At 45.4% G+C, this 25,178-nt stretch overlaps 1 protein-coding gene across 3 annotated transcripts in view; it reads left to right on the plus strand.

Annotated features, from left to right (window-relative positions):
• The window catches only part of ARHGEF12 (Rho guanine nucleotide exchange factor 12), a 216,531-nt gene that overhangs the window by 21,383 nt on the left and 169,970 nt on the right, over positions 1–25,178 (plus strand). For all 3 annotated transcript variants that reach the window (XM_040425180.1, XM_040425188.1, XM_040425196.1), the window contains exons 2-3: positions 11,621–11,644; positions 14,569–14,675. In XM_040425180.1, the coding sequence (XP_040281114.1) occupies positions 11,621–11,644; positions 14,569–14,675 (131 nt within the window). The remainder of the gene's footprint in view (positions 1–11,620; positions 11,645–14,568; positions 14,676–25,178) is intronic.

Genomic DNA, 25,178 nt, shown 5'->3' on the forward strand with positions numbered 1-25,178 from the left:
GAAATGAAAAGTCTCAGAACAGTATCATTTCAATGGTAGGTTTATTGTAACAGTGGCAGATAGCACATCAAAAGGAAAATCGAAAAAATAACTTTAAATAAAAGATAGCAACTGATTTGCATTTCATTGAGTGAAATAAGTATTTGAACCCTCTAACAAAAAAAGACTTAATACTTGGTGGAAAAACCCTTGTTTGCAAGCACAGAGGTCAAACGTTTCTTGTAATTGATGACCAAGTTTGCGCACATTTTAGGAGGAATGTTGGTCCACTCCTCTTTGCAGATCATCTCTAAATCCCTAAGGTTTCGAGGCTGTCTCTGTGCAACTCTGAGCTTGAGCTCCCTCCATAGGTTTTCGATTGGATTAAGGTCCGGAGACTGACTAGGCCACTCCATGACCTTAATGTGCTTCTTCTTGAGCCACTCCTTTGTTGCCTTTGCTGTATGTTTTGGGTCATTGTCGTGCTGGAACACCCATCCACGACCCATTTTCAGTTTCCTGGCAGAGGGAAGGAGGTTGTCGCTCAGGATTTCACGATACATGGCTCCGTCCATTTTCCCGTTTATGCGAATAAGTTGTCCTGTGCCCTTAGCAGAAAAACACCCCCAAAGCAAAATGTTTCCACCCCCATGCTTGACGGTGGGGACGGTGTTTTGGGGGTCATAGGCAGCATTTTTCTTCCTCCAAACACAGCGAGTTGAGTTAATGCCAAAGAGCTCTATTTTGGTCTCATCAGACCACAGCACCTTCTCCCAGTCACTCTCTGAATCATTCAGGTGTTCATTGGCAAACTTCAGACGGGCCTGCACATGTGCCTTCCTGAGCAGGGGGACCTTGCGAGCCCTGCAGGATTTTAATCCATTGCGGTGTAATGTGTTTCCAATGGTTTTCTTGGTGACTGTGGTCCCTGCTAATTTGAGGTCATTAACTAACTCCTCCCGTGTAGTTCTAGGATGCTTTTTCACCTTTCTCAGAACCATTGACACCCCACGAGGTGAGATCTTGCGTGGAGCCCCAGAGCGAGGTCGATTGATGGTCATTTTGTGCTCCTTCCATTTTCGAACAATCGCACCAACAGTTGTCACCTTCTCTCCCAGCTTCTTGCTAATGGTTTTGTAGCCCATTCCAGCCTTGTGCAGGTCTACAATTTTGTCTCTGACATCCTTGGACAGCTCTTTGGTCTTTCCCATGTTGGAGAGTTTGGAGTCTGCTTGATTGATTGATTCTGTGGACAGGTGTCTTTTATACAGGTGACTAGTTAAGACAGGTGTCCTTAATGAGGGTGACTAATTGAGTAGAAGTGTCTAACCACTCTGTGGGAGCCAGAACTCTTAATGGTTGGTAGGGGTTCAAATACTTATTTCACTCAATGAAATGCAAATCAGTTGCTATCTTTTATTTAAAGTTATTTTTTCGATTTTCCTTTTGATGTGCTATCTGCCACTGTTACAATAAACCTACCATTGAAATGATACTGTTCTGAGACTTTTCATTTCTTTGTCATTGGACAAACTTACAAAATCAGTGAGGGGTCAAATAATTATTTCCCCCACTGTATATCCTCCATGTGGACTGAGCGCCCCCTTTCCATTCTCGAGATCCCATCCTTTGGGTAGTTTTCTGATATTACTCCCCAGAACCTTTTTATTAAAACAAGTGGGTCATCCACTCTTTTGGGTATTACCAGGGAAGTCTGGAATCACTTCCAGATTATTTTATTGGTGCACTACCCGGTAAATGACGCCCAGGTATTGTGTAACGTTCTGATGTTATCCACTGTTTGTGTTGTGCGGAGAAAACCTGTCTGATGTGTGCGCCTCGCCTCACATGGTATGACCATGCCAGTAGCTTGTGTCGGAGCCTCTACAACATTTTGTATTTGGATTCATCACGTTCATCTGTCACATGGCCTTGGCGCAGCTCGGTCCCTCTCAAGTGGATAGGGCCGAGCTGCAATACCAAGCACAGCCACTATACAATGTACGGCGCTGTTCATGGTAAGCTGCAAGGAGAGGCCGCTGCGCTCACGGAAGCACCACTGCCTGATCAAACAGCTGAGCGTCGGGGGTGCCTGAGAGGCTAGGTCATCAATATGTCAGTCCTGGAGAACCCCTTTAAAGGGAACGGCGCCCACATTTTTTTATTCCTGCTAGTTAAACCAGATGGTGACACACAGCCTTATTTTCTTAACAGTTTTTATTTTCTGATAGCACATTTTTTAAATTCCATTTCCTGAACATAATTATGGGGGCCGACCTCTTGCTTGAGCTGTTCTTAACAGAATTTTAGAGACACGCTTTATAGCAGCCACCTAGGCCATAGACAAAATGGACAGGAGGGGACCTCACTGACTTCTATGGGAGAGTTTTGTGGGCATGCTCTGTGTGTCCCGCGCGGAGGTGATTTTACAAGAAAAGCGATAAGCTTTGACAATCACCTACTCTGAATAGTGGATTCTGTGTTATCTATATAAATGATATTTGTCAGTGTAATCCTGCCAGTGGTGATAAGCAGATAACTGCAATAAAGTGATCTGTGGAGACTGAGAAGTGGCGCCTATTATTAGGCTTAGTGGCCGGTGTGAAAACTGCAGGATTTTGACATTTTTTTTAATATAAATATTGACACGGAATAATAAAAAATAACGCCACCAAAATTTCTTAAAAATTGTGTTTGACAGAAAAACATGATGTAAATAATAGGTAATTTTCTGATGTGGCTGTGCAGTTAGCTGATCACTGTGGATCTATCGTTCCCCACCCCCAGTGATAAGCTATTACTACTGGGAGGGGGTGCCCATACCTGGCCTTCCCCTGCAGGAAAAACGTAGCCTGTGATTCAGTTGAGAGCTGTCTACTAGAACAAAGCATCGGGCATGTTGACATCAAGTCACACTGCTCCCATGATCTGTGAAAGCAGGAGCCATCTACATATTTGTAATGTAGACTGAAATATCTCGAGAAGACCACCCTTTTATCCTCACCAGATTTCCTGTTCTCCATTTGCCGTTCCACCGTTTATTATGCATACTGGTCACCTTCTTCTTTGAGAAGGCCACAACCTAGAAAACCACTTTTTAGTGCAGTTTTGGTGGTCATCTCCCTGTCTCTGACTAGGCTTTGGATGTGGAACTGGAATTCGTTGATCTTAGGATCTTTGAGGGTCTTTGTGGTCAGAGTTTTGTGGTTGTTTTGCGCTTTTTAAGATTTTGTAGGCCGTGGGGTGTTGGCATTATGACTGTGAAAACTCAACTTAAAACTCAACCTCACGAGGCATAAGGAATGTCTTGTTGTGCTTTCTGATGTCAACAGATCTTCTCAGTGCTGATGGGCTTGGTTGGCTTCCATTTCTAATTGTGTTCAGAGCTTAGCGCTCATCCTACCTGGTATTGTGCCTACCCTGGAGCCCATGGCCTTGCTTAATCCACCATGCTTAAGGTCTTCATCTTTGCAGAATATTGGAAAATCCCACATTCTCTTGTGAGTCGGCTGCCTGCTTACTAGTGCAGCCTGACGGAGAGCACCTTGTATTATCACCATTACAGTTCCAGATAAATATTTTTGGATGCTCTCCAAGGCAGGTACACACCCTTTTAGCTCCAACGCTAAGGAAAAAAGCTGGGATGTTGACATTACACGGCTGAAGTTGTGTATTGAGACGGGCCACACTTGGGGAGAACTTTTTGCTCATCTGCCAACTTTTTACATAATGGTGAATAGTTATGAAACCTAAACTATTGAATAATTTCTGCCATTTTTAAAAGGCTCCTAATGTGGAAACCAATAGTCTTTACCTTGCTACAGTGGCCCCGACGGTCCTTGACCGTTGCCGCTGCTCCCCTGGGCCCAGTGGGCACTGCCACCAGAACACTTACCCGATTCCCCCTCCTGTGCTGTGGCGATGCGTTGGCGTTTCTCTTCTCTGTCCACTTCCTGCAGCTTACCCTTTGCCTGCACTCCCTCTGCATTTTGAAGGGCTGACCTGTGCGTGTCTTAGTCTGACTATCCTATGGCTATGTATTTGAGACACCCTTCACAGTCAGAGTGCCTGAATGAGAGAGTCCCTGAACAATAGTCTCTCCTTGCCAATTTCCTGCAAAGGTCTACCATTCTTCTGTTCGTTTGCCTGTGTACTGACCCCTGCCTGTTAATCGGATTTGACCCTGTGCTGACTGCCCTGACTTGTGAACTGCCTACTGGATTGCACGAGTGCTCCATGCCCTGATCTTGGCTTGATTCCAGGGTACGGTTTTGTCTGACCCGGGTGCGCCGCACCTGTTATCTCCCAACCCCTGTTGGTCAGCAGCCGCTGAACAGAGACTACTTCAGGAGATAGCAGCCTGGTAGTTCCCCTGCAGCAGAGTCCAGATGCCTGTATAGAGGTTAAAGTGGTGAAGACCACTTAGATAATGCCCTTAGGAGTAGCCTCAATCTATTCAGGTGATATAGCAGATCCACATTAGCTTCGTAACATCTATACTTTTTATGAGCCTGTTCATTTATTTTTGTAATATAAGGGTATATTTGCATGATGGGGAATGGTGGTCAAGACCACACGTACGTACATCAGTTTTTTTTTTTGTTGGTTGTAGAATTTTATGTTTTTTTTAATGTAACTATAGTGATCCATCTGTTATCCGTCCAAGATTCATCCATTCACATTATTGGATCTGCAAAAAATAAAAATAAAACTAGATATCCTGATACATCCATCTTTTGTGGATGGAAATTGGGACGGCCATCTGAATCGGGCCTAAAGAGGTCCGCTCTGCTCTCCTCTATTTAAGTAAATAGTTGTGTTCCCTATAATATAACAATTCTGTGGCATCTTTTCTTATAAATCTGTACCGTTCCTCTGTTATTCCTCTTGGATATTTATGTATAACTTGGTGACTGTTACCATTCCACTTTTTATAGGGGTGAATTTCGGCACCTTTTGTACAGTGTCAGACTGTGCAGGGACACCCGTGTCTGGAACGGCTCACTTTAGAGAGAATATGTTCCTGGAGTGTTAATAAACCTGCAAAGAGAAGTGGCTGCTCTTCTTTAACCCCTTCCCAGATTGGCATGTACATGGATGTTGTGGGGAGGGTCTCCTTCCTTCTATTCCTCTGTACATAATGGTGATAGTGAGGAAGCAGAGGCCTACCTGGTTTTCTGGACAGCTACGATTGACAGCCGCCCTGCAGCACTAATACTCTGAATTGGAGAAAGCTCAGTTTAAAGGGGTTCTTCACCCCTGGGTGTCTTTTTGGCAGAGCCCCCAAACCCCCTTTCCCCCAAGGTGGCTGGACTTGCGGAGGGAGTTATACTTACCTGAACCACGCCACAGGGTTCAGTCTTCTTTGCTCTCCCCTGCTGCTGTTAAAGATCTCCGGTCTCCACACGCCATCAACCAGTTTGATATGGATCATGTGACTGCTGCAGCCAATGACTGGCCACAGTGGTGACATGTTCCCCATGCGTCATAACGCTGCGTCCCGTGACGTATGGGCGACATGTCCCTGCTTCGGCCAGTCATTGTCTGCTGTGGCCCTCGTCAATGAAGGGAGACAGGAGATCCACAGTGGGGGAGTGAAGGTGCCAAAACCTAGCAGCAGGGATCAGGTAGGTACGACTCCCTCTGCAGGTCCTGTAAATTTATTACGGTATTTTTATTTTTATTTTTTTTTGCAGTTGTCTCCCATCGACAATCATTAGATGTGTTGTGCCGATGTGACATCGCAATCTTCATGTTGCATGTCGCTGTGTAGCTTATCCTTTCTGTACAGCAACCAATGCAGATAAGGATGCTGACGATGGGAGCTGGCTTCCTTTTTTGCCACCTTTCCACCAGTCCCGGTGTTGCGATGGTTTTAGAAGTCCACTAATAGGACTAGAAAAAAGGTAATTGATAATTAATGTCCATGATTAAATAACAAAAAGTTATGCTAACAGACAAATACAATAACCATAGTTTTTACTCATTTTAATTGAACTATTGTGCTTACTTTTAACCTTTTCAGTACCGGGCCAATTTTTTTCCCTTAAATCCCAGGCCGATTTTAGCAAATCTGACATGTCACAGTCACTTTATGTGTTAATAACTTTGGAACGCTTGCGTAATGTAAACCACCCATAAATGACCCGATTTTTGAAACTACACCCCTCAAATTATTCAAAACTGATGTTACAGACTTTGTTAACCCTTGAGGTGTTCCACAAGAGGAGAGGAAAATGGGGGTGAAATTAAAAAAAATTCCCTTTGTTGGTAGATTTTTTTTTTTATTATGTTAATCAATTTTTTCTGAGCACTTTGACCCCCTAAGCGTATTACGGACTTTGGAAACACCTGGCTGTAACATGAAAAGTTTTGTTTCTTCCAATAAAATGTTGCTTTAGCCCCAAAGTTTTCATTTTCGCAAGGGGTAGCAGGAGAAAATTTGTTACCCATTTTCTCCTGAATACGGCAACACCCCATGTGAGGTGGTAAACTGCTGTGGGGGCACATGGAAGGACTCAGAATGGAAGGAGCACCATATGGCTTTTGCAGCGCAGATTTTTATGTATAGGTTTATGGGTGCCTTTGGTTTTTATTTTGGAAGTGATTGTCTTATGTTGGGGCTCATTTTTTGCGGGATGAGATTACGGTTTGATTGGTATCATTTTTGGGTACATTAGACTTGGTATTAAACTTTTTGTGAGGCGGGGTGAAAAAAAAAGGCTGTTTTGGCTTTTTTTTAATTTTTTTTATACAGCATTCACCTGAGGGGGCACATTATGAGATATTTTTATAGAGCAGGTTGTTACGGACGCAGCGATTATCTAATATTTCTAGTATTTTTATTTTTGTTAAAGGGAACCTGCCACTGGGATTTTGTGTATAGAGCTGAGTACATGGGTTGCTAGATGGCCGCTAGCACATCCACAATATCCAGTCCCCAAAAATCTACAACTCATCCTGGAAAAATTGAGGCCCTAAGTAGACATGTAGACATAAAACAAAAAGTTATGGCTGATGGCATAGTCAAAAACGAAAAAAATCTTGTGGTTCTTTAAGGGTTTTTATCAAAATTGACATTTATCTGGAAGATAGATTATAAATGATCGCAAGCTGCCCAAACGCTAGGACCCCCACTAATCACTAAAACTGGGGTTTTGGAGCTTCCTTTTCCTCCTCACTGCACAATCTCAATAAGGGTCCATTCACACGTCCGTTTTTTCTTTCCTGATCTGTTCCGTTTTTTCAGGAACAGATCTGGACCAGATCTGGACCCATTCATTTTCAATGGGTCCTGGAAAAAATCAGACATTGAGCTGTCCGTTTTTTTCCAGGACCCATTGAAAATGAATGGGTCCAGATCTGGTCCAGATCTGTTCCTGAAAAAACGGAACAGATCAGGAAAGAAAAAACGGACGTGTGAATGGACCCTAAGGAGGAGTTTGAATGGAGCGGTGGTCAAGCATGTGCAATGCCACCCTTTCAGTGTCTTTGGGGCCAACGGAAAACACTAAGCTGTGTAGTTCTTCAGTCCCATAATCTTTGTATGCTTTATCACTACTCATTTTAAACTCCACCTTCGTCAGGTTGTATTTTGAGGAGGAATGGGGGGGGGGGGGGGGCTTAGTTGTAATCAAATGGGGGTCCTAATGGTGGGCCCTCCAGTGATCAGACATTTATCACCTATCCTTTAGGGCTAACCATACACGATAGTATCGTTGATTTCGATAGAAAGTCAATGAACTAATACATAGGGGGGCTGCCGAGCGGGCCACTATGGCAGATGTTGGGGAACAGAATCGTCAGTCCGGTTGGATTTCAACTTTCTTAATGTTTTTTTTTTTTTCTGTGAGAGATAAGCCACTGTTAGTTGTCAGGCAGGGACTTATTCCCCTCTCCCTTTTGAAATAAACATACTTGCATTTGCTGTGGGGCATCCAAAAGGAGCACCCCGATAATGAGGTCGAGCCGTGGCCTGTGTAAATGGACATTTCAAACAACATTGTTTGAGGTTTTGCAACATTTAATTTAAAGAACATATCCACAACTTTGAAGATTTTTATATATTTTTTTATTATGAAGCAAACAACAAATAGGGCAAAATAACAGAAAAAGTCAATGTGCATAACTATTGACCCCCCTAAAGTCAGTACTTTGTAGAGCCACCTTTTGCGGCAATCACAGCTCCAAGTCACTTTGGATAAGTCTCTATGAGCTTGCCACATCTTACCACTGGGATTTTTGTCCGTTCCTCCTTGCAAAACTGCTCCAGCTCCTTCACGATGGATGGTTTGCGCTTGTGAACAGCGATCTTTACGTCTGACCACAGATTTTCTATTGGATTGAGATCTGGGCTTTGACGAGGCCATTCCAACACATTTATATTAACCCTGACTTGTACTTCTCAACAACATTGTCCCTTACTTGTTTGGAGAGTTCCTTGGTCTTCATGGCAGTGTTTGGTTAGTGACAGGGTGGCTAAAAATCAATGATTTAAAAAAAAAAATAATAATCTGGGAGTCCTAGGCTATGAGCTGTGCGCTACGATTGGCCAGCGCTGCAGCAAGGGACAACCCTAATACAAAAACTCTGCCCAGTACAACAGAGGGAGCTGCAGACACCGGAGCCTATACCGGGCGAACGGAGCGGCGCCCAGACATACTAGTAAGTGCAGGGGGACCCCTGGGTGCCGCTCTGCCCACTGATATAGTTAGTTTTTAAACTAGTGAAAGGTCCTCTTTAAATCAGTTTGATTTAAATCAAATCCACCCTGGTTAGTGATGCCTCTTGCTTAGGTGTTTCAGCCTCTGGGGCCTTTCAAAAAAAGGTGTGTATATGTAATGACAGATCAAGTGACACTTAGATTGCACATAGGTGGACATCACTTCACTAATTATGTGACTTCTGAAGGTAATTGGTTGCGCCAGAGCTTTTTATGGGCTTCCTAACAAAGGGAGTCAATCGATACGCACATGCCAATTTTGTGTTTTCTATTTCTAAACAATAATTTTATTTATACAGTACAGACTGTATGTTACAGGCACTGTTATCAGCTGCTGGGGAGGACCTGGCTTTAATCATTTACTTACAGTCAGTAAGTCCCTGGCTGTCAGTAATGTGACCCTGCACGCAGCGTGCTCGGAACATGCCGAGCAACCCTATTTTAAGCACAGGTAAAAGTAGGCAGTACAGGGGACAAAACTGTGGAATTAAGAGGTAATTGAATACACAGTGAAAAGTTGAAATAGGGCCACCAAGGTAATATTAATCACCACAATCCAATACTCCAAAAAAAAATTATGACTGTTATCCTTTAAAAGAAAAGACTATGCATGTTTCTTCTGCTGGTATTGGTCATGGGTTTACGGTTTTGGGATTAGCAGGTACCTGCTGGAACAAGGTTTCTGGGATATAATTGTGGCAGTGGAGTTGACTGGTCATTAATGTTACATCGGCAGAATTCATTTTCTGAGAGATGGTTCTTCTCATAGGACAGATACAACCAGTGGCATTAGGATCTGCAATTATACAGCTGTAACCCCCAAGAGACTATGGAAACTGCTTTTTGACGGAGATACCATAAAACTGAACTAGTCTTATTAAAGGCACCTGGTGACATGTTCTGGGCTCCTGCATCGTCCTTCATGAACAGACCAAGTCACACAATGATTATGTAATGGAAGGAGGCCAGTCCTGTACACAACGTGGGCATTCGTGTCCTTGCGTAGAGGCAGGAAGTGCAGACGTCATCCCCTTTCACAGGCTCGGGTGAAACTGCCCTTCATTTGGCAATGAGCCCAGATGTTGCTGGTGGAGAAGGGGATGAGGACAGCGTACTATACTGGAGTCTCATTCATCTCCAGTGGAGAGGGGGGGACCAGCCTTAATTACAGTATTTGTGTTGAAGTTCTTGGAGAAGGCAGTATTGAACTTGAAGACCTCTCGGAATCCTCGACTGTTTGAGCAGTAGATGTGGAAATGTTAAACTATACTGCTGTGCATTTTGGTATAACATGCATGGTGAGAAATGATAGGTAGAAATGCTAAATTATTGAAACATTTCTAAAAGAACATGGATGAGGAGCTGAGGAATGACTATGTGCGAACTGATGGAAGACCTCGGGTAGCAGGGACAGTGTGCCTTAAAATTGCCATACACTTAATAAAGCCGACTGCTATCCCTCTTGAGCTTACATCCTGCCCCACATGCACGCATGGCCTGGTACTTCTAGTGATGGCTGATCTACCCTGAGAACAAAAGGATTTTATTGAAATCCAAAATTCATGCTCTTCTTTGCCATCGAGGGACAGTCACAACACCCCCAGTACCCGTTAGATGGTCTGCTGTCCTGGTGGGTTAATACTAGGGCGAGTTATACACATTGGTCAACCCAGTAGTTCCATGGTCTTTAGATATGTGGTTAAGGACATCAGGATTCTGTCAAGATTTAGGGGATGTGCCTAAATCCCACTGTTAAGACAAGAAATTGCAATATTTCATCAGTTTCCTCAACCAAATTAGCTTCAACCTTTCATTTTTGAGAGCTCCTTCAGAAAATGAAAGGCAAGAATTAGGGATGAGTGAATCGACTTTGGATGTTTTATCTGAAGTCGATTCGCTCATCCCTAGCAAGAACCTGATTTTTTGCTATGGGCAACTAGAGTAGTTTTCCTTAGCATCAGTTGTGAGAAGTCTTCCCAAAAAAGTTTCTCCACCTAAATTTATTGATTTTTTAGAAAAATGTAGCACTAGCTCACATGTTTTTCCTGGCGGCGCCTCCATCAAATGTGTTGTGAAGATCAAACTTTGATAGACCCCTGTTCTTTAAATGAAACCGGTCGCCCACTCACATCTGATTATCATTCCATGGATTGAAATCTGACTCTAATTTCACCTTCAAGTTATCTGCTAATCCTAAGGCCTCTTTTACATGTCGGTGAATCATGGACGTGTGCTGTCAATGTTCTCCACAGGCTTTAATGACTTTATTTTGAATTTTGACTTTAATGGGTGTATTCACACATGAGTGGTTTTCCTTGGACTGTGGGTCTGTGATTACACTGAGGAAGCATGGACTACTTTGTCCGTGATCACTAATCCCTCACACACATTATAGTCTATGGGTCTGTGAAAACCACAAACAACACAGATGCCATCCATGTTCTGTCAGTGGTTTTCATGGACCATTGGTAGGTGATGCTCTGGAAAGTAATTTTCATCCTAGCAGTGTCCATGGGAGGGCAAAAAAAAAACCCGGCACATGGATCAAACACGGATCCTTCATGGACATATTCAGGGATGAACCACTGACCATCTTGTCACAGGTGCCATCACAGACACTGATGTATGAATGAGGCCTAAAGGTTCACATACTTTTGCCAATCTCAGACATTTGATATTGCATCATTTTCCTAATACATAAATGACAAGTCTAATATTTTTGACTCATTTGTTTGATTTGGTTATCTTTATCTACTTTTAAGTCACAATCAGGCAGAACTATTAAAAATTATGAAGGTTTCATAAACTTTCAAGCACCACTTCACAACCTAGAATGTAGCTTTATCTGATACTAAATCTTTCTTACAAGCTTCTTAAAAAATTGCTCAAAATCTTTTTTTTTTTTCTTTTTTCTTTTAGGTTTTATGGAAGAAAACCAACCAGGTAGGTTAACTTTCAACTCGCATTACATTTATGCCTATTTTCTTTACATGCTCATTTTGACGTTTTTAATTTCTTAAACTTTTGTCTGGATTTGTTCTGTCTCTGGACCTTCTCTTTGGTTCAGGGGTTTTTCTTTTGGGCGATTTTTTTTTTTTTTTCTATATAGCCTGTTTTACATAACCATGTCCTAAACATCCATAATATGTATACACTTTGACTGGATTACAGATGATATTGCATCTAGTGTATTTTTCATCCTATAAGACGCACCGACCCATAAGACGCATCTAGGTTTTAGGAGGACAATAAGAAAATAATATTTTTCATTAGACCTCAGATCAGACCAATAATCAAACCCCCCCCCCCATGTTAATCAGACCTCCACTCACAGCCCCAGTCAGACCCCCAGTGTTAATAAGACCCTCAATCAGACCTCAGATAAGAGCCCCAATATAAATAAGATCAGCCCCCAGCCTCAGATCACACAAAAAAAACCCACAACAACTTACCTCTCCTGCTTCGCACGCTGACGCTTTTCACCTCCAGTGCTCTCTCTTCTTCTTACAGCAGAGGACCAGGAAGCGGTCAGTACAGAGCCCCGGGAGCGCTGCTTTCGCCGTTTCCCGTTCTTTTGGTCCTTCCATAATGGAAACGCTCATTAGTATTCACCCCATAAGACGCAGTGACATTAAAGTGGGGGGGGGGGGGAGTGCGTCTTATAGGGTGAAAAATAAGGTATATATATCGTTAGTGCTAGTATATATATCATTAGTACATATGAAAATACTGATCGAATACTGATTGTTTTTTTTATAGTTTTTTTGTTAAAGGATCAACTTTTTAAAGTTTTTTTTTTTATAATATTGCATAAATTTGAATGATAAAACAAAAACTGTAACTGTGAATACTTACCTATGAACTATGTAAACCCAGAACATGTTAAAATTCATCCCTTTGACTTCTATAGGCTCATAAACGGTACCAATATGGATCCGTGGGAAATTGTTGCGTATTGAAGTAAAAAGTCATGCACAATGAAAAAGTGCTAAAAAAAAGCGAGAGTAAAAGGATTTAAACCCTATTTGCATGGTTTATTTACGGAAAAAAACTGAATTGATACAGATCGATAATACGCAAATGTAAATGAGCCCTAATAGATCAGTCATATTAGCTGAACTACGTAAGACAGGCAGTTTAAAAAACGGATGCCGCTAGCATTATATACTGACGCACCCGTGCTAAGTGTATGATGGCTGTGCATGCTGAATTTTTAATGTACAGGTGTGTTTTATGCACCCATGTGAAAGCCCTATAGACTAAAAAAAAAGCAGATGGATTAATTATGAGAAATACGCTCATGTAGCCTGTGAGTCCCAAATGTACTACAACTCCCAGTCTGTGGCTGTTGAGGTACCCTGGAGCGCCGCAGTTTCCATGGTTGATCTTTTTTCTAAATGTTCATAAAAGGTTAAAGGAGTTGTCTAATTTTATGTGAAACAAAGGGGACAAAACTTAACTTTTACTATCAAAAATTAAGATCCCAGAATTTGGAAAGAGAACCCCTTACAAACAAACAATGCAAACAACGGCAAGGGACCTGAGGTAACAGGTCACCTTATGGTCTAGTCCGCAAGACCGCCACTGTGCAGGGCGGAGGTAGGACTAGTAGACCAATGAAGACCACGGCGGTGTGCCTAGCGGTCTATAGACATGCTAGTAGGCAAAAGAAGAAGGGTGGGTCTTACCGGTGGTGGACGAGCTGAACCTTCCGGTCCGGTACCCAAGCAGAGGATGTTCTCCGGCCTGAATACGTCCTCCCATGGGTGGTTACTTTGTCTTGAAGGGCCACAGGGAAAATCTGTCCCTGTTTATGCCCTACTTGGCCTGTTATGCCCTAAACTAACCTCCTAACACGGGGTCCTGTCCTTGTCTGATTTTAGCAAACCCCCGCCCAAAAAAAATGACAATAGTGGGGCATGCCATAAAATGATACCAACATGACTTCCCACTTGTTAGATCCGGCACCTCTGCCTCCGTTATCCCCACTAGGCTTGATTTACCTGGCTGCAGGACTGACACCACATTGACATACATAACCATTGCAGCCAATTCAGTGGTGCAGAATTGAGGCCAGTGATTACGTGTTGTCATCACTGCAGCCAGGTAAGCAAACCCTGCATGGGAAAACCAAAGTGGCAGCGCACAATAGCTTAAGGCTCCTTTACACTACACAGTTTAGCAGACAATGGTTGGAAAGGAAGAGTTCCTCCCTTCCTTGTTAGTGGAGTAGACTGCTGGCTCGTACACAGGATAGAGAGGAGCAATCACTAATGCCATCACTCGTTCCCATACAGAATCATTGCTTGATGGCAGTAGAGTTCTGTTTAGACACCACCATCTGCTGCTGGCAAACGATTATTTAGGTGACTGGGTTATTGGTGGCACCTTTACACTGGCGGATAATCACTAATGAGCGTTCCTACGAATGCTTGTTAGCAATTATCTGCCCAATGCCCGACCACTTTAAAGGGGCCTTAAAGGCTAAGTACACCTTTGGGGCATTTTTTAAAATTATTGCATTGTACTAATTTTGAGCTAAAAATCTTTTTTATATATATATTTTTAAATTGGTCTTTATTATAAATGTTGAGCCCCTTTCTCTGTACAGCCTTGAGATTCCCTAGTTTCAGGATCTGTATTTTTACTTTGTTCCATCAGGCAGCTCTGCTTGACAGCTCCTGATCTCTGATCTAACACTATCTTACTGATAAGAATGTGTTTTTAATAAGTGTTTATGACCTTTTAGTAATTTAGAGATAAGGTTTATTAGATGACCGGCACAAAGTGAAAGTACGAATCACACAGTTAGACAAATAACACGGACATATCCCCTTCTTCACCCCTTCTCACTTCTTCTTTTCCAGGCATGGGAGCATTCTGAGCAGTGACGTATCGGCTGACAGGAGGCAGAAGGTGGAGCGGAGCGTCAGCTCGACCCACGACTTGTTATCTCATGATTTTGATGCTACAGGTACGCCCTTTAAGATCTTATGGGGCCACGTCTTATCTCTTATTATGACCTTGTCCTGAATGACTCAAAAGAACATTTGGATATCATGCTGGGGGTGGGGTGGGGGGGGGGGACTCTTGCTCTAACAGACATGACCTGTTAATCTTCTACGGTCGTTGTGGATGCCCATTCCTTTTGGTGGCATGTAATGGGACGTGTGTATGGGCAGCTGTAGCTCATCCCTGGGGTTTAGTGAAGGTAGACCACTGGCGATCAGCCGATCCGAGGACAGGCTTTGGTTTGACGTGATGTTGTCGTAGCCAGTTGTATCTCCAAATATCTGATGATGAAATCGGTGGACTGAAATCTGTCCCCTTTCCACAAAAAATTGTGTGGTATTCAGGGATCTCAAGTCTCCCTGAAGTTCAGGGAGTCTCCCTCTATTAGATAGCGGCTCCCTGACACCCGCATGTGAGACAATATATCCCGGAAAGGTTTATCTCAGTCAGATAGCAGAGAGATAAGAGAAGTGACAGGACAGAGTTTAGATTACAGGTTGAATTAACCCTTTAGGGTCAAATTGGCTTCTCAAGGAGATATATATGTTAAAGGCATCCCTTCTTCTGTCTCATTCAGTAGCTATAGAACTATTGAGAGAGATGTATTTTTTTTTAAATACATTTACACATTTAACCCTCCATTTTAATTATATTATTTACCCCAGTGTTAAATCCCCCCCCCCCCCGGATGCTTGTGTTTTTCCTACAGTGGGAAATTACACACAGGGTTCACTTGCTTCTTGTCAGCTCAGCGAATGAACCGAAGATTCATGTGAAAGATCCGAACTTCCCATCTCTAGTTTACTCACAGTAAACCTTTCCGGCAACCTGTAGCAGTGTCCCCTTCTCGGCGCGTGCGCACGGTCCAAGAAGAAGCCGATGCCAGCAGTTCACAACAGCGCATCAGGCTGAGCCTGTGCGCACGCGCGGGATCTCAAAGCAGGAGGAGGGGGAGGGAGAGGGAGAGGCAGCACTGAGGAGTAGAAGGCGGCGCTGGGCACGAACGGCGATGCGTGCGGCCGGGCACCATGCATCCACAGACCTCCCCTGCTTGGGCACCTTAGTTCAATGATTGACAGGTTAGTAAAACCTGTTTTTCCGCAGAATAAAGCCGCAAATAGCTTTTATAATCCACCTTAGAAATCAGAATGCTGCCCTGGACATGAGCAGATGTTTAGCTCACAGGGCTTATAGGTGGTGACAGAATCCCTTTAATCATATACATAAATATGATAATTTGGGGCAGAGTAATCAGCCCCGTCCTCCACACCATAGAGCAAAGTGTGCAGATACTGCATATGTTTGGAAAATGTAATAAAAAGTTTGTGAAAGAAAACCTCCCTGAAATGAGAAGTACACCTCCCTGAAATGAGAAGTACACCTCCCTGAAATGGGTTTTTGCAGGTTGGGATGTCTGGGTATTAAGAGACTTTTTAAATGGTGATTGGCTGCAGCCTTCACACCTCTGTGTTGAGATGGAGCAGGAAGTAGAGACCAGCGGATCCCCCAGGAAGCGCCAGGAGTAGCGTGGCATGGGATCGGTGAGGGGAGTATCACTTCTTTTGTTCTATAATGTACTGATTTGCTGTCTAAATAATTTTTGGCCTGGAGAACCCCTTTGAATGAACACTAAACGTAGAAAATGTAAAAAAAAAAAATCTGGGCACTTCCTCTTTTTCATTTGATCCTAATTTATCTCCCATTACAATTAAAAGTGAGAACTGTGTATAATACTTCTGTTTGAATCCCAAGAGCTCAGCCATGTCCCTTCACCTTTTCCTCACTGTCCTGTGTCTGGCCTTTAAAGGGGTCGTGTCTCTTCAGCAAATGGCATTTATCATGTAGAGGAAGTTAATACAAGGCACTTACTAATGTATTGTGATTGTCCATATTGCCTCCTTTGCTGGCTGGATTCATTTTTCCATCACATTATACACTGCTCGTTATCATGGTTACGACCACCCTGCAATCCATTAGTGGTGATTGTGCTTGCACACTATAGAAAAAAGCACCAGCCTATGTGAACTCCCACGGTCCCGGCCACCAGAGAGGCCGCCACTTTTTCCTATGGCGTGCAAGCATGACCACCACTGATGGATTGCAGGGCGGTCGTAACTATGGAAACGAGAAGTGTATATTGTGATGGAAAAATAAATCCAGCCAGCAAAGGAGGCAATATGGACAATCACAATACATTAGTAAGTGCCTTGTATTAACTTTGTCTATATGATAAATGCCACTTGCTGAAGTGAGACAACCCCTTTAAGACAAGTGGCTGCAGCAGGAGCCTCCCCGCTCTGAACGGTCTCCAGTAAAATGAAAAAGATTAACCCATGCCCCTTGTCTGAGCCCCACCCCATGCTGGAGATTATCTCCTGTGTCCTCTGCAGGATTTTTACTCGAATGTTTGTTTCAGAAACATGCAAAAAAAATGCTGTAAGCTGAAACAGCAGGGACAGTGTTAGGCTACTTTCACACTCGTGCAAAAACGCTTCCGTTACAATAATACAACCGCATGCATCCGTCATGAACGGATCCGGTTGTATTAGGTCTTCTATAGCCAGGAAGGATCCGTCATGAATAGAGTTGAGCGAACACCTGGATGTTCGGGTTCGAGAAGTTCGGCCGAACTTCCCGAAAATGTTCGGGTTCGGGATCCGAACCCGACCCGAACTTCGTCCCGAACCCGAACCCCATTGAAGTCAATGGGGACCCGAACTTTTGGGCACTAAAAAGGCTGTAAAACAGCCCAGGAAAGAGCTAGAGGGCTGCAAAAGGCAGCAACGTGTAGGTAAATCCCCTGCAAACAAATGTGGATAGGGAAATGAATTAAAATAAAAATAAAAAAAATAAAAATGACCCAATATCAATTGGACAGAGGTCCCATACAGAGAATCTGGCTTCATGTCAGCAGAGAATCAGTCTCTTCATGCCATAGCAGAGAATCAGGCTTCACGTCACCCACCACTGGAACAGGCCACTGTCACACATTTAGGCCCCGGCACCCAGACAGAGGAGAGGTTCATTCAACTTTGGGTTGCTCGCAATATAATGGTAAAATGAAAATAAAAATAGGATTGAATGAGGAAGTGCCTGGAGTACAATAATATATGGTTAAGGGGAGGTAGTTAATGTCTAATCTGCACAAGGGATGGACAGGTCCTGTGGGATCCATGCCTGGTTCATTTTTATGAACGTCAGCTTGTCCACATTGGCTGTAGACAGGCGGCTGCGTTTGTCTGTAATGACACCCTCTGCCGTGCTGAATACACGTTCAGACAAAACGCTGGCCGCCGGGCAGGCCAGCACCTCCAAGGCATAAAAGGCTAGCTCTGGCCACGTGGACAATTTGGAGACCCAGAAGTTGAATGGGGCCGAACCATCAGTCAGTACGTGGAGGGGTGTGCACAGGTACTGTTCCACCATGTTAGTGAAATGTTGCCCCCTGCTAACACGTTCCGTATCAGGGGGTGGTGCAGTTAGCTGTGGCGTGGTGACAAAACTTTTCCACATCTCTGCCATGCTAACCCTGCCCTCAGAGGAGCTGGCCGTGACACAGCTGCGTTGGCGACCTCTTGCTCCTCCTCTGCCTTCGCCTTGGGCTTCCACTGGTTCCCCTGTGACATTTGGGAATGCTCTCAGTAGCGCGTCTACCAACGTGCGCTTGTACTCGCGCATCTTCCTATCACGCTCCAGTGTAGGAAGTAAGGTGGGCACATTGTCTTTGTACCGGGGATCCAGCAGGGTGGCAACCCAGTAGTCCTCACACGTTAAAATGTGGGCAACTCTGCTGTCGTTGCGCAGGCACTGCAGCATGTAGTCGCTCATGTGTGCCAGGCTGCCCAGAGGTAAGGACAAGCTGTCCTCTGTGGGAGGCGTATCGTCATCGTCCTGTGTTTCCCCCCAGCCACGCACCAGTGATGGGCCCGAGCTGCTTTGGATGCCACCCCGCTCTGAACATGCTTCATCCTCATCCTCGTCCTCCTCGTCCTCCAGTAGTGGGCCCTGTCTGGCCACATTTGTACCTGGCCTCTGGTGTTGCAAAAAACCTCCCTCTGAGTCACTTCGAAGAGACTGGCCTGAAAGTGCTAAAAATGACCCCTGTTCCGCAGTGCGACTGACCCGTGCGTGCTGCAGCTGAAACTCCACTATGGCCTGCTGCTGCTCGCACAGTCTGTCCAGCATGTGCAAGGTGGAGTTCCACCTGGTGGGCACGTCGCATATGAGGCGGTGAGCGGGAAGGCCGAAGTTACGCTGTAGCGCAGACAGGCGAGCAGCGGCAGGGTGTGAACGCCGGAAGCGCGAACAGACGGCCCGCACTTTATGCAGCAGCTCTGACATGTCGGGGTAGTTGCGAATGAACTTCTGCACCACCAAATTCAGCACATGCGCCAGGCAAGGGATGTGGGTCAAACCGGCTAGTCCCAGAGCTGCAACGAGATTTTGCCCATTATCGCACACCACCAGGCCGGGCTTGAGGCTCACCGGCAGCAACCACTCGTCGGTCTGTTGTTCTATACCCCGCCACAACTCCTGTGCGGTGTGGGGCCTGTCCCCCAAACATATGAGTTTCAGAACGGCCTGCTGACGTTTACCCCGGGCTGTGCTGAAGTTGGTGGTGAAGGTGTGTGGCTGACTGGATGAGCAGGTGGAAGAAGAGGAGGAGGAAGCTGAGTAGGAGGAGGAGGAGACAGGAGGCAAAGAATGTTGCCCTGCGATCCTTGGCGGCGGAAGGACGTGCGCCAAACAGCTCTCTGCCTGGGGCCCAGCCGCCACTACATTTACCCAGTGTGCAGTTAGGGAGATATAGCGTCCCTGGCTGTGCTTACTGGTCCACGTATCTGTGGTTAGGTGGACCTTGCCACAGATTGCGTTGCGCAGTGCACACTTGATTTTATCGGACACTTGGTTGTGCAGGGAAGGCACGGCTCTCTTGGAGAAGTAGTGCCGGTTGGGAACAACATACTGTGGGACAGCAAGCGACATTAGCTGTTTGAAGCTGTCCGTCTCCACCAGCCTAAATGACAGCATTTCATAGGCCAGTAGCAGAGATGAGCGAACTTCTGTTTTAAGTTCGGCGTCTAAAGTTCGGCTTCCGGTTAGCGGAGGATCCCGATATGGATTCCGAATTCTGTTGTGGTCCGTGGTAGCGGAATCAATAATGACCATTATTGATTCCGCTACCACGGACCACAACGGAATTCGGAATACATATCGGGATCCTCCGCTAACCGGAAGCCGAACTTTAGACGCCGAACTTAAAACAGAAGTTCGCTCATCTCTAGCCAGTAGTTTAGAAATGCTGGCATTCAGGGCCAGGGATCGAGGGTGGCTAGGTGGGAATTTACGCTTTCTCTCAAATGTTTGTGAGATGGAGAGCTAAACGCTGCCGTGTGACATGGTTGAGATGCTTGGTGACGCAGGTGGTGGTGTTGGTGGTACATCCCATGTTTGCTGGGCGGCAGGTGCCAACGTTCCTCCAGAGGCGGAGGAAGAGGCCGAGGCGGCGGCAGCAGCAGCAGAAGAGGCCGAGGCGGCAGCAGCAGAAGAGGTAGCAGGGGGAGCCTGAGTGACTTCCTTGTTTTTAAGGTGTTTACTCCACTGCAGTTCATGCTTTGCATGCAGGTGCCTGGTCATGCAGGTTGTGCTAAGGTTCAGAACGTTAATGCCTCGCTTCAGGCTCTGATGGCACAGCGTGCAAACCACTCGGGTCTTGTCGTCAGCACATTGTTTGAAGAAGTGCCATGCCAGGGAACTCCTTGAAGCTGCCTTTGGGGTGCTCGGTCCCAGATGGCGGCGGTCAGTAGCAGGCGGAGTCTCTTGGCGGCGGGTGTTCTGATTTTGCCCACTGCTCCCTCTTTTGCTACGCTGTTGGCTCGGTCTCACCACTGCCTCTTCCTCCGAACTGTGAAAGTCAGTGGCACGACCTTCTTTCCATGTGGGGTCTAGGACCTCATCGTCCCCTGCATCGTCTTCCACCCAGTCTTGATCCCTGACCTCCTGTTCAGTCTGCACACTGCAGAAAGACGCAGCAGTTAGCACCTGTGTTTCATCATCATGAGAGACGTGCTGAGGTGGTATTCCCATGTCCTCATCATCAGGAAACATAAGTGGTTGTGCGTTAGTGCATTCTATGTCTTCCACCCCTGGGGAAGGGCTAGGTGGATGCCCTTGGAAAACCCTGGCAGCAGAGTCTTCAAACAGCATAAGAGACTGCTGCATAACTTGAGGCTCAGACAGTTTCCCTGATATGCATGGGGGTGATGTGACAGACTGATGGGCTTGGTTTTCATGCGCCATCTGTGCACTTTCTGAAGAAGACTGGGTGGGGGATAATGTGAACGTGCTGGATGCACTGTCGGCCACCCAATTGACTAATGCCTGTACCTGCTCAGGCCTTACCATCCTTAGAACGGCATTGGGCCTCACCAAATATCGCTGTAAATTCTGCTGGCTACTGGGACCTGAGGTAGTTGGTTCACTAGGATGTGTGGCTGTGGCAGAACGGCCACGTCCTCTCCCAGCACCAGAGGGTCCACTAACACCACCACGACCATGTCCGCGTCCCTTACTAGATGTTTTCCTCATTGTTCCCGTTCACCACAATTTTGAGAATGGCAAATTTGGGAATAGTTTTTCACCCCAGAACAAAAACTGTGCTTTTACGGTCACTACAAATAACTTGACCAGCTAAAACAGTTCAGATTTGGTTGAATAGAGATGTGAGGCCTGGTTTTTTTTGCACTGTGCGACAGGTATAGGTTTAATCACAGAATCAGACTTCTATCTGCACGGTAGCGTGTGTGTTAAATTTTTCTGAATGACACTATCAGCACCTTCAATGTAAGATATCCTTTTTGGGATAGATTTCAAGTAGGCCTCATATAGCAGAAACTAGTTATTTTGAGAATGGCAAATTTGGGAATAGTTTTTCAACCCAGAACAAAAAGTCTGCTTTTACGGTCACTACAAATAACTTGACCAGCTCAAACACTACAGATTTGGTTGAATAGAAATGTCAGGTCTATTTTTTAGGCGCTGGGTGACAGGCTCAACTTGCCCCTGATGTAGTATATGGCCAAAAAATAACCACACTATTGATGGTTAAATGCACTTGGGTGACACAGGCTCAGCCTGCACCAGATGTAGTATATGGCCAAAAAATAACCACACTATTGATGGTTAAATGCACTTGGGTGACACAGGCTCAGCCTGCACCAGATGTAGTATATGGCCAAAAAATAACCAGACTGTTGATGGTTAAATGCACTTCGGTGACACAGGCTCAGCCTGCAGCTGATGTAGGATATAGCACAAAATAACCAGACTGTTGATGGTTAAATGCACTTGGTGGCAGCTTGTGCTGGCGCACCACAAGCCACAAAATGGCCGCCGATCACCCCAAAAAAAAGTGATCTAAAAACGCTCTGGGCAGCCTCAAAAAAGTGAGCAAGTCGATATTAGCACTTCAATGATCCACAGCTGCAGATCGATCACAGAATGAAGTCTTTTGGAGGAGTTAATCTGCCTAATCTCGCCCTAACGTCGCAGCTGCAACCTCTCCCTACACTTGTATCAGCAGAGTGACGTGCAGCGCTACGTGACCCAAGCTTATATAGAGTCTGGGTCACATGCTGCACTGGCCAATCACAGCCATGCCAATAGTAGGCAAGGCTGTGATGGCCTCTTGGGGCAAGTAGTATGACGCTTGTTGATTGGCTGCTTTGCAGCCTTTCAAAAAGCGCCAAGAAAGCGCCGAACACCGAACCCGAACCCGGACTTTTACGAAAATGTTCGGGTTCGGGTCCGTGTCACGGACACCCCAAAATTCGGTACGAACCCGAACTATACAGTTCGGGTTCGCTCATCCCTAGTCATGAACACCATTGAAAGTCAATGGGAGACAGATCCATTTTCTATTGTGCCAGATTGTGTCATTGACTTACATTGTGTGTCAGGACGGATCCGTCTTGCTCCGCACCACATGGCGGATAGAAAAACGCTGCAGGCAGCATTTTGGTGTCCGCCTCCAGAGCGGAATGGTGACTGATCAATGCATTCTGAGCGGATCCTTTTCCATTCAGAATGCATTAGGGCAAAACCAATCCGATTAAAAATGGCCGCCTTCAAAATGGCCGCCATGGTCACCACCCATCTTGAAAAGTTTCCCCCCTCACATATACTAATGTGCCACAAACAGGAAGTTATTATCACCAACCATTCCCATTTTATTAAAGGGTTTCTGTCACCCCACAAAAGTCTTTTTTTTTTTTTTGGGATAGTTACATTCCTTATAGCGCGATATAGGAGAATATAATGGTCTTACTTACTTTCATGCGGCCGTTTCTTTAGAAAACAAAGTTTTATAATATGTAAATCCGGTCTCTACCAGCAAGTAGGGCGTCTACTTGCTGGTAGCCGCAGCAGAAAACCGCCCCCTCGCCGTGTTGATTGACAGGGCCAGCCGTGATCTCCTCCTCCGGCCGGCCCTGTCAGTATTTCAAAAATCGCGCGCCTGTGTTCATTCGGCGCAGGCGCTCTGAGATGAGGAGGCTCGTCTCCTCAGCACTCCCTCAGTGCGCCTGCGCCGATGACGTCTTCTCTTTCGGTGATGTCATCGGCGCAGGCGCACTGAGGGAGTTCTGAGGAGACGAGCCTCCTCATCTCAGAGCGCCTGCGCCGAATGAACACAGGCGCGCGATTTTTGAAATACTGACAGGGCCGGCCGGAGGAGGAGATCACGGCTGGCCCTGTCAATCAACACGGCGAGGGGGCGGTTTTCTGCTGCGGCTACCAGCAAGTAGACGCCCTACTTGCTTGTAGAGACCCGATTTACATATTATAAAACTTTATTTTCTAAAGAAACGGCCGCATGAAAGTAAGTAAGACTATTATATTCTCCTATATCGCGCTATAAGGAATGTAACTATCCAAAAAAAAAAAAAAAAGACTTTTGTGGGGTGACAGAAGCCCTTTAAGGTGTATCCATATAAATTGGCCACCCTGTATACACAGATAAGGCTACTTTCACACTGGCGTTTTGGCTTTCCGTTTGTGAGATCCGTTCAGGGCTCTCACAAGCGGTCCAAAACGGATCCGTTTTGCCCTGACGCATTCTGAATGGAAAAGGATCCGCTCAGAATGCATCAGTTTGACTCCGTTCTGCCTCCATTCCACTTTAGAGGCGGACACCAGAACGCTGCTTGCAGAATTTTGATGTCCGTCTGAAGAAACGGAGCCAAACGGATTCGTTCTGACACACAATCTAAGTCAATGGGGACGGATCCGTTTTCTATGACACAATCTGGCACAATATGAAACTGATCCGTCCCCCATTGACTTTGAATGGTGTTCAAGACGGATCCATCTTGGCTGTGTTACAGATAATACAAACGGATCCGTTCTGAACGGATGCAGACGGTTGTATTATCTGAACGGATCCGTCTGTTCAGATCCATGACGGATCCGCACCAAACGCGAGTGTGAAAGTAGCCTTAGGCGTAGAAAATGATCTGAATTTAAGCCGGCAAGGAAGCTGTCTTACATTTAGACCGGCGGTGCATGCGCCGAAGTTATGGAAAAGCTGGCGCCTCTACATAACTTCTGTGGATACAACGCCAGCTAAAGAGCTTATTAAAACCCGCGTCTAAAACGCTAGCCTTAATAAATGACCCCGTAAGATCTTAAAGGGGTTGTCTGGTTGTTTAATATGGATGGCCTATCCCGAGTATAGGTCATCAATAACAGATCAGTGGAACCCGGCAGCAACGCCAGTCAGCTATATGAGGAGGCCTCGGCGTGGCCTGCCCCCAGCTTAGCAAGCACAGCGCCATACATTGTAGCACAGCCCTATTCACTTGAACCGGACTGAGCCGTGCCTAGGCCATGTGATCGATGAGCGTGACTTCACGGGCCCAGGAAGGAGCCGCAGCTGATCAGTGGGGGTGCTCGGCGTCTGATCACCACCGATCGGATATTGATGACGACCTATCCTGAGGATATTCTGTCAATATAATAATCTTGGACAACTCTTTTAAGCAAACAAAGAATTGCGATACTCACCGTGTTAGCTCCACGTGGTAATCGGTCTGCACCCAGAGCGCAGGAAACCCAAAGACAGACAGCAGTCAATATATCCAAAAATCGTAAAGCTCCAGCACTTCTTAAAAATGAAATCCGTTATTAGATATCTATAAAAACAAGGGATATGGTCCACCCAAATTCTATGCATTTCAGATCACTTGTGTTTGTGATCAAGAACCCGAGTGGTTGGAAACGCGTAGTAGTTGAGTGCACTGTACCCCTTGTTTTTATGGATATGTAATAAAGGATTTCAATTTAAGACGCGCTGGAACAAGATGTTTGGAACAAAGAATTTCCCCTACCCCAAAAATCCCAGTATGAATCCAATCCAGTTTTCGCCCTCCTGTCTTTCGTTGGTCCCTGTCTGTCAATTCCTCAGAAT

Source organism: Bufo bufo, chromosome 1 (assembly GCF_905171765.1).
Source record: "Bufo bufo chromosome 1, aBufBuf1.1, whole genome shotgun sequence".
NCBI lineage: Eukaryota > Metazoa > Chordata > Amphibia > Anura > Bufonidae > Bufo > Bufo bufo.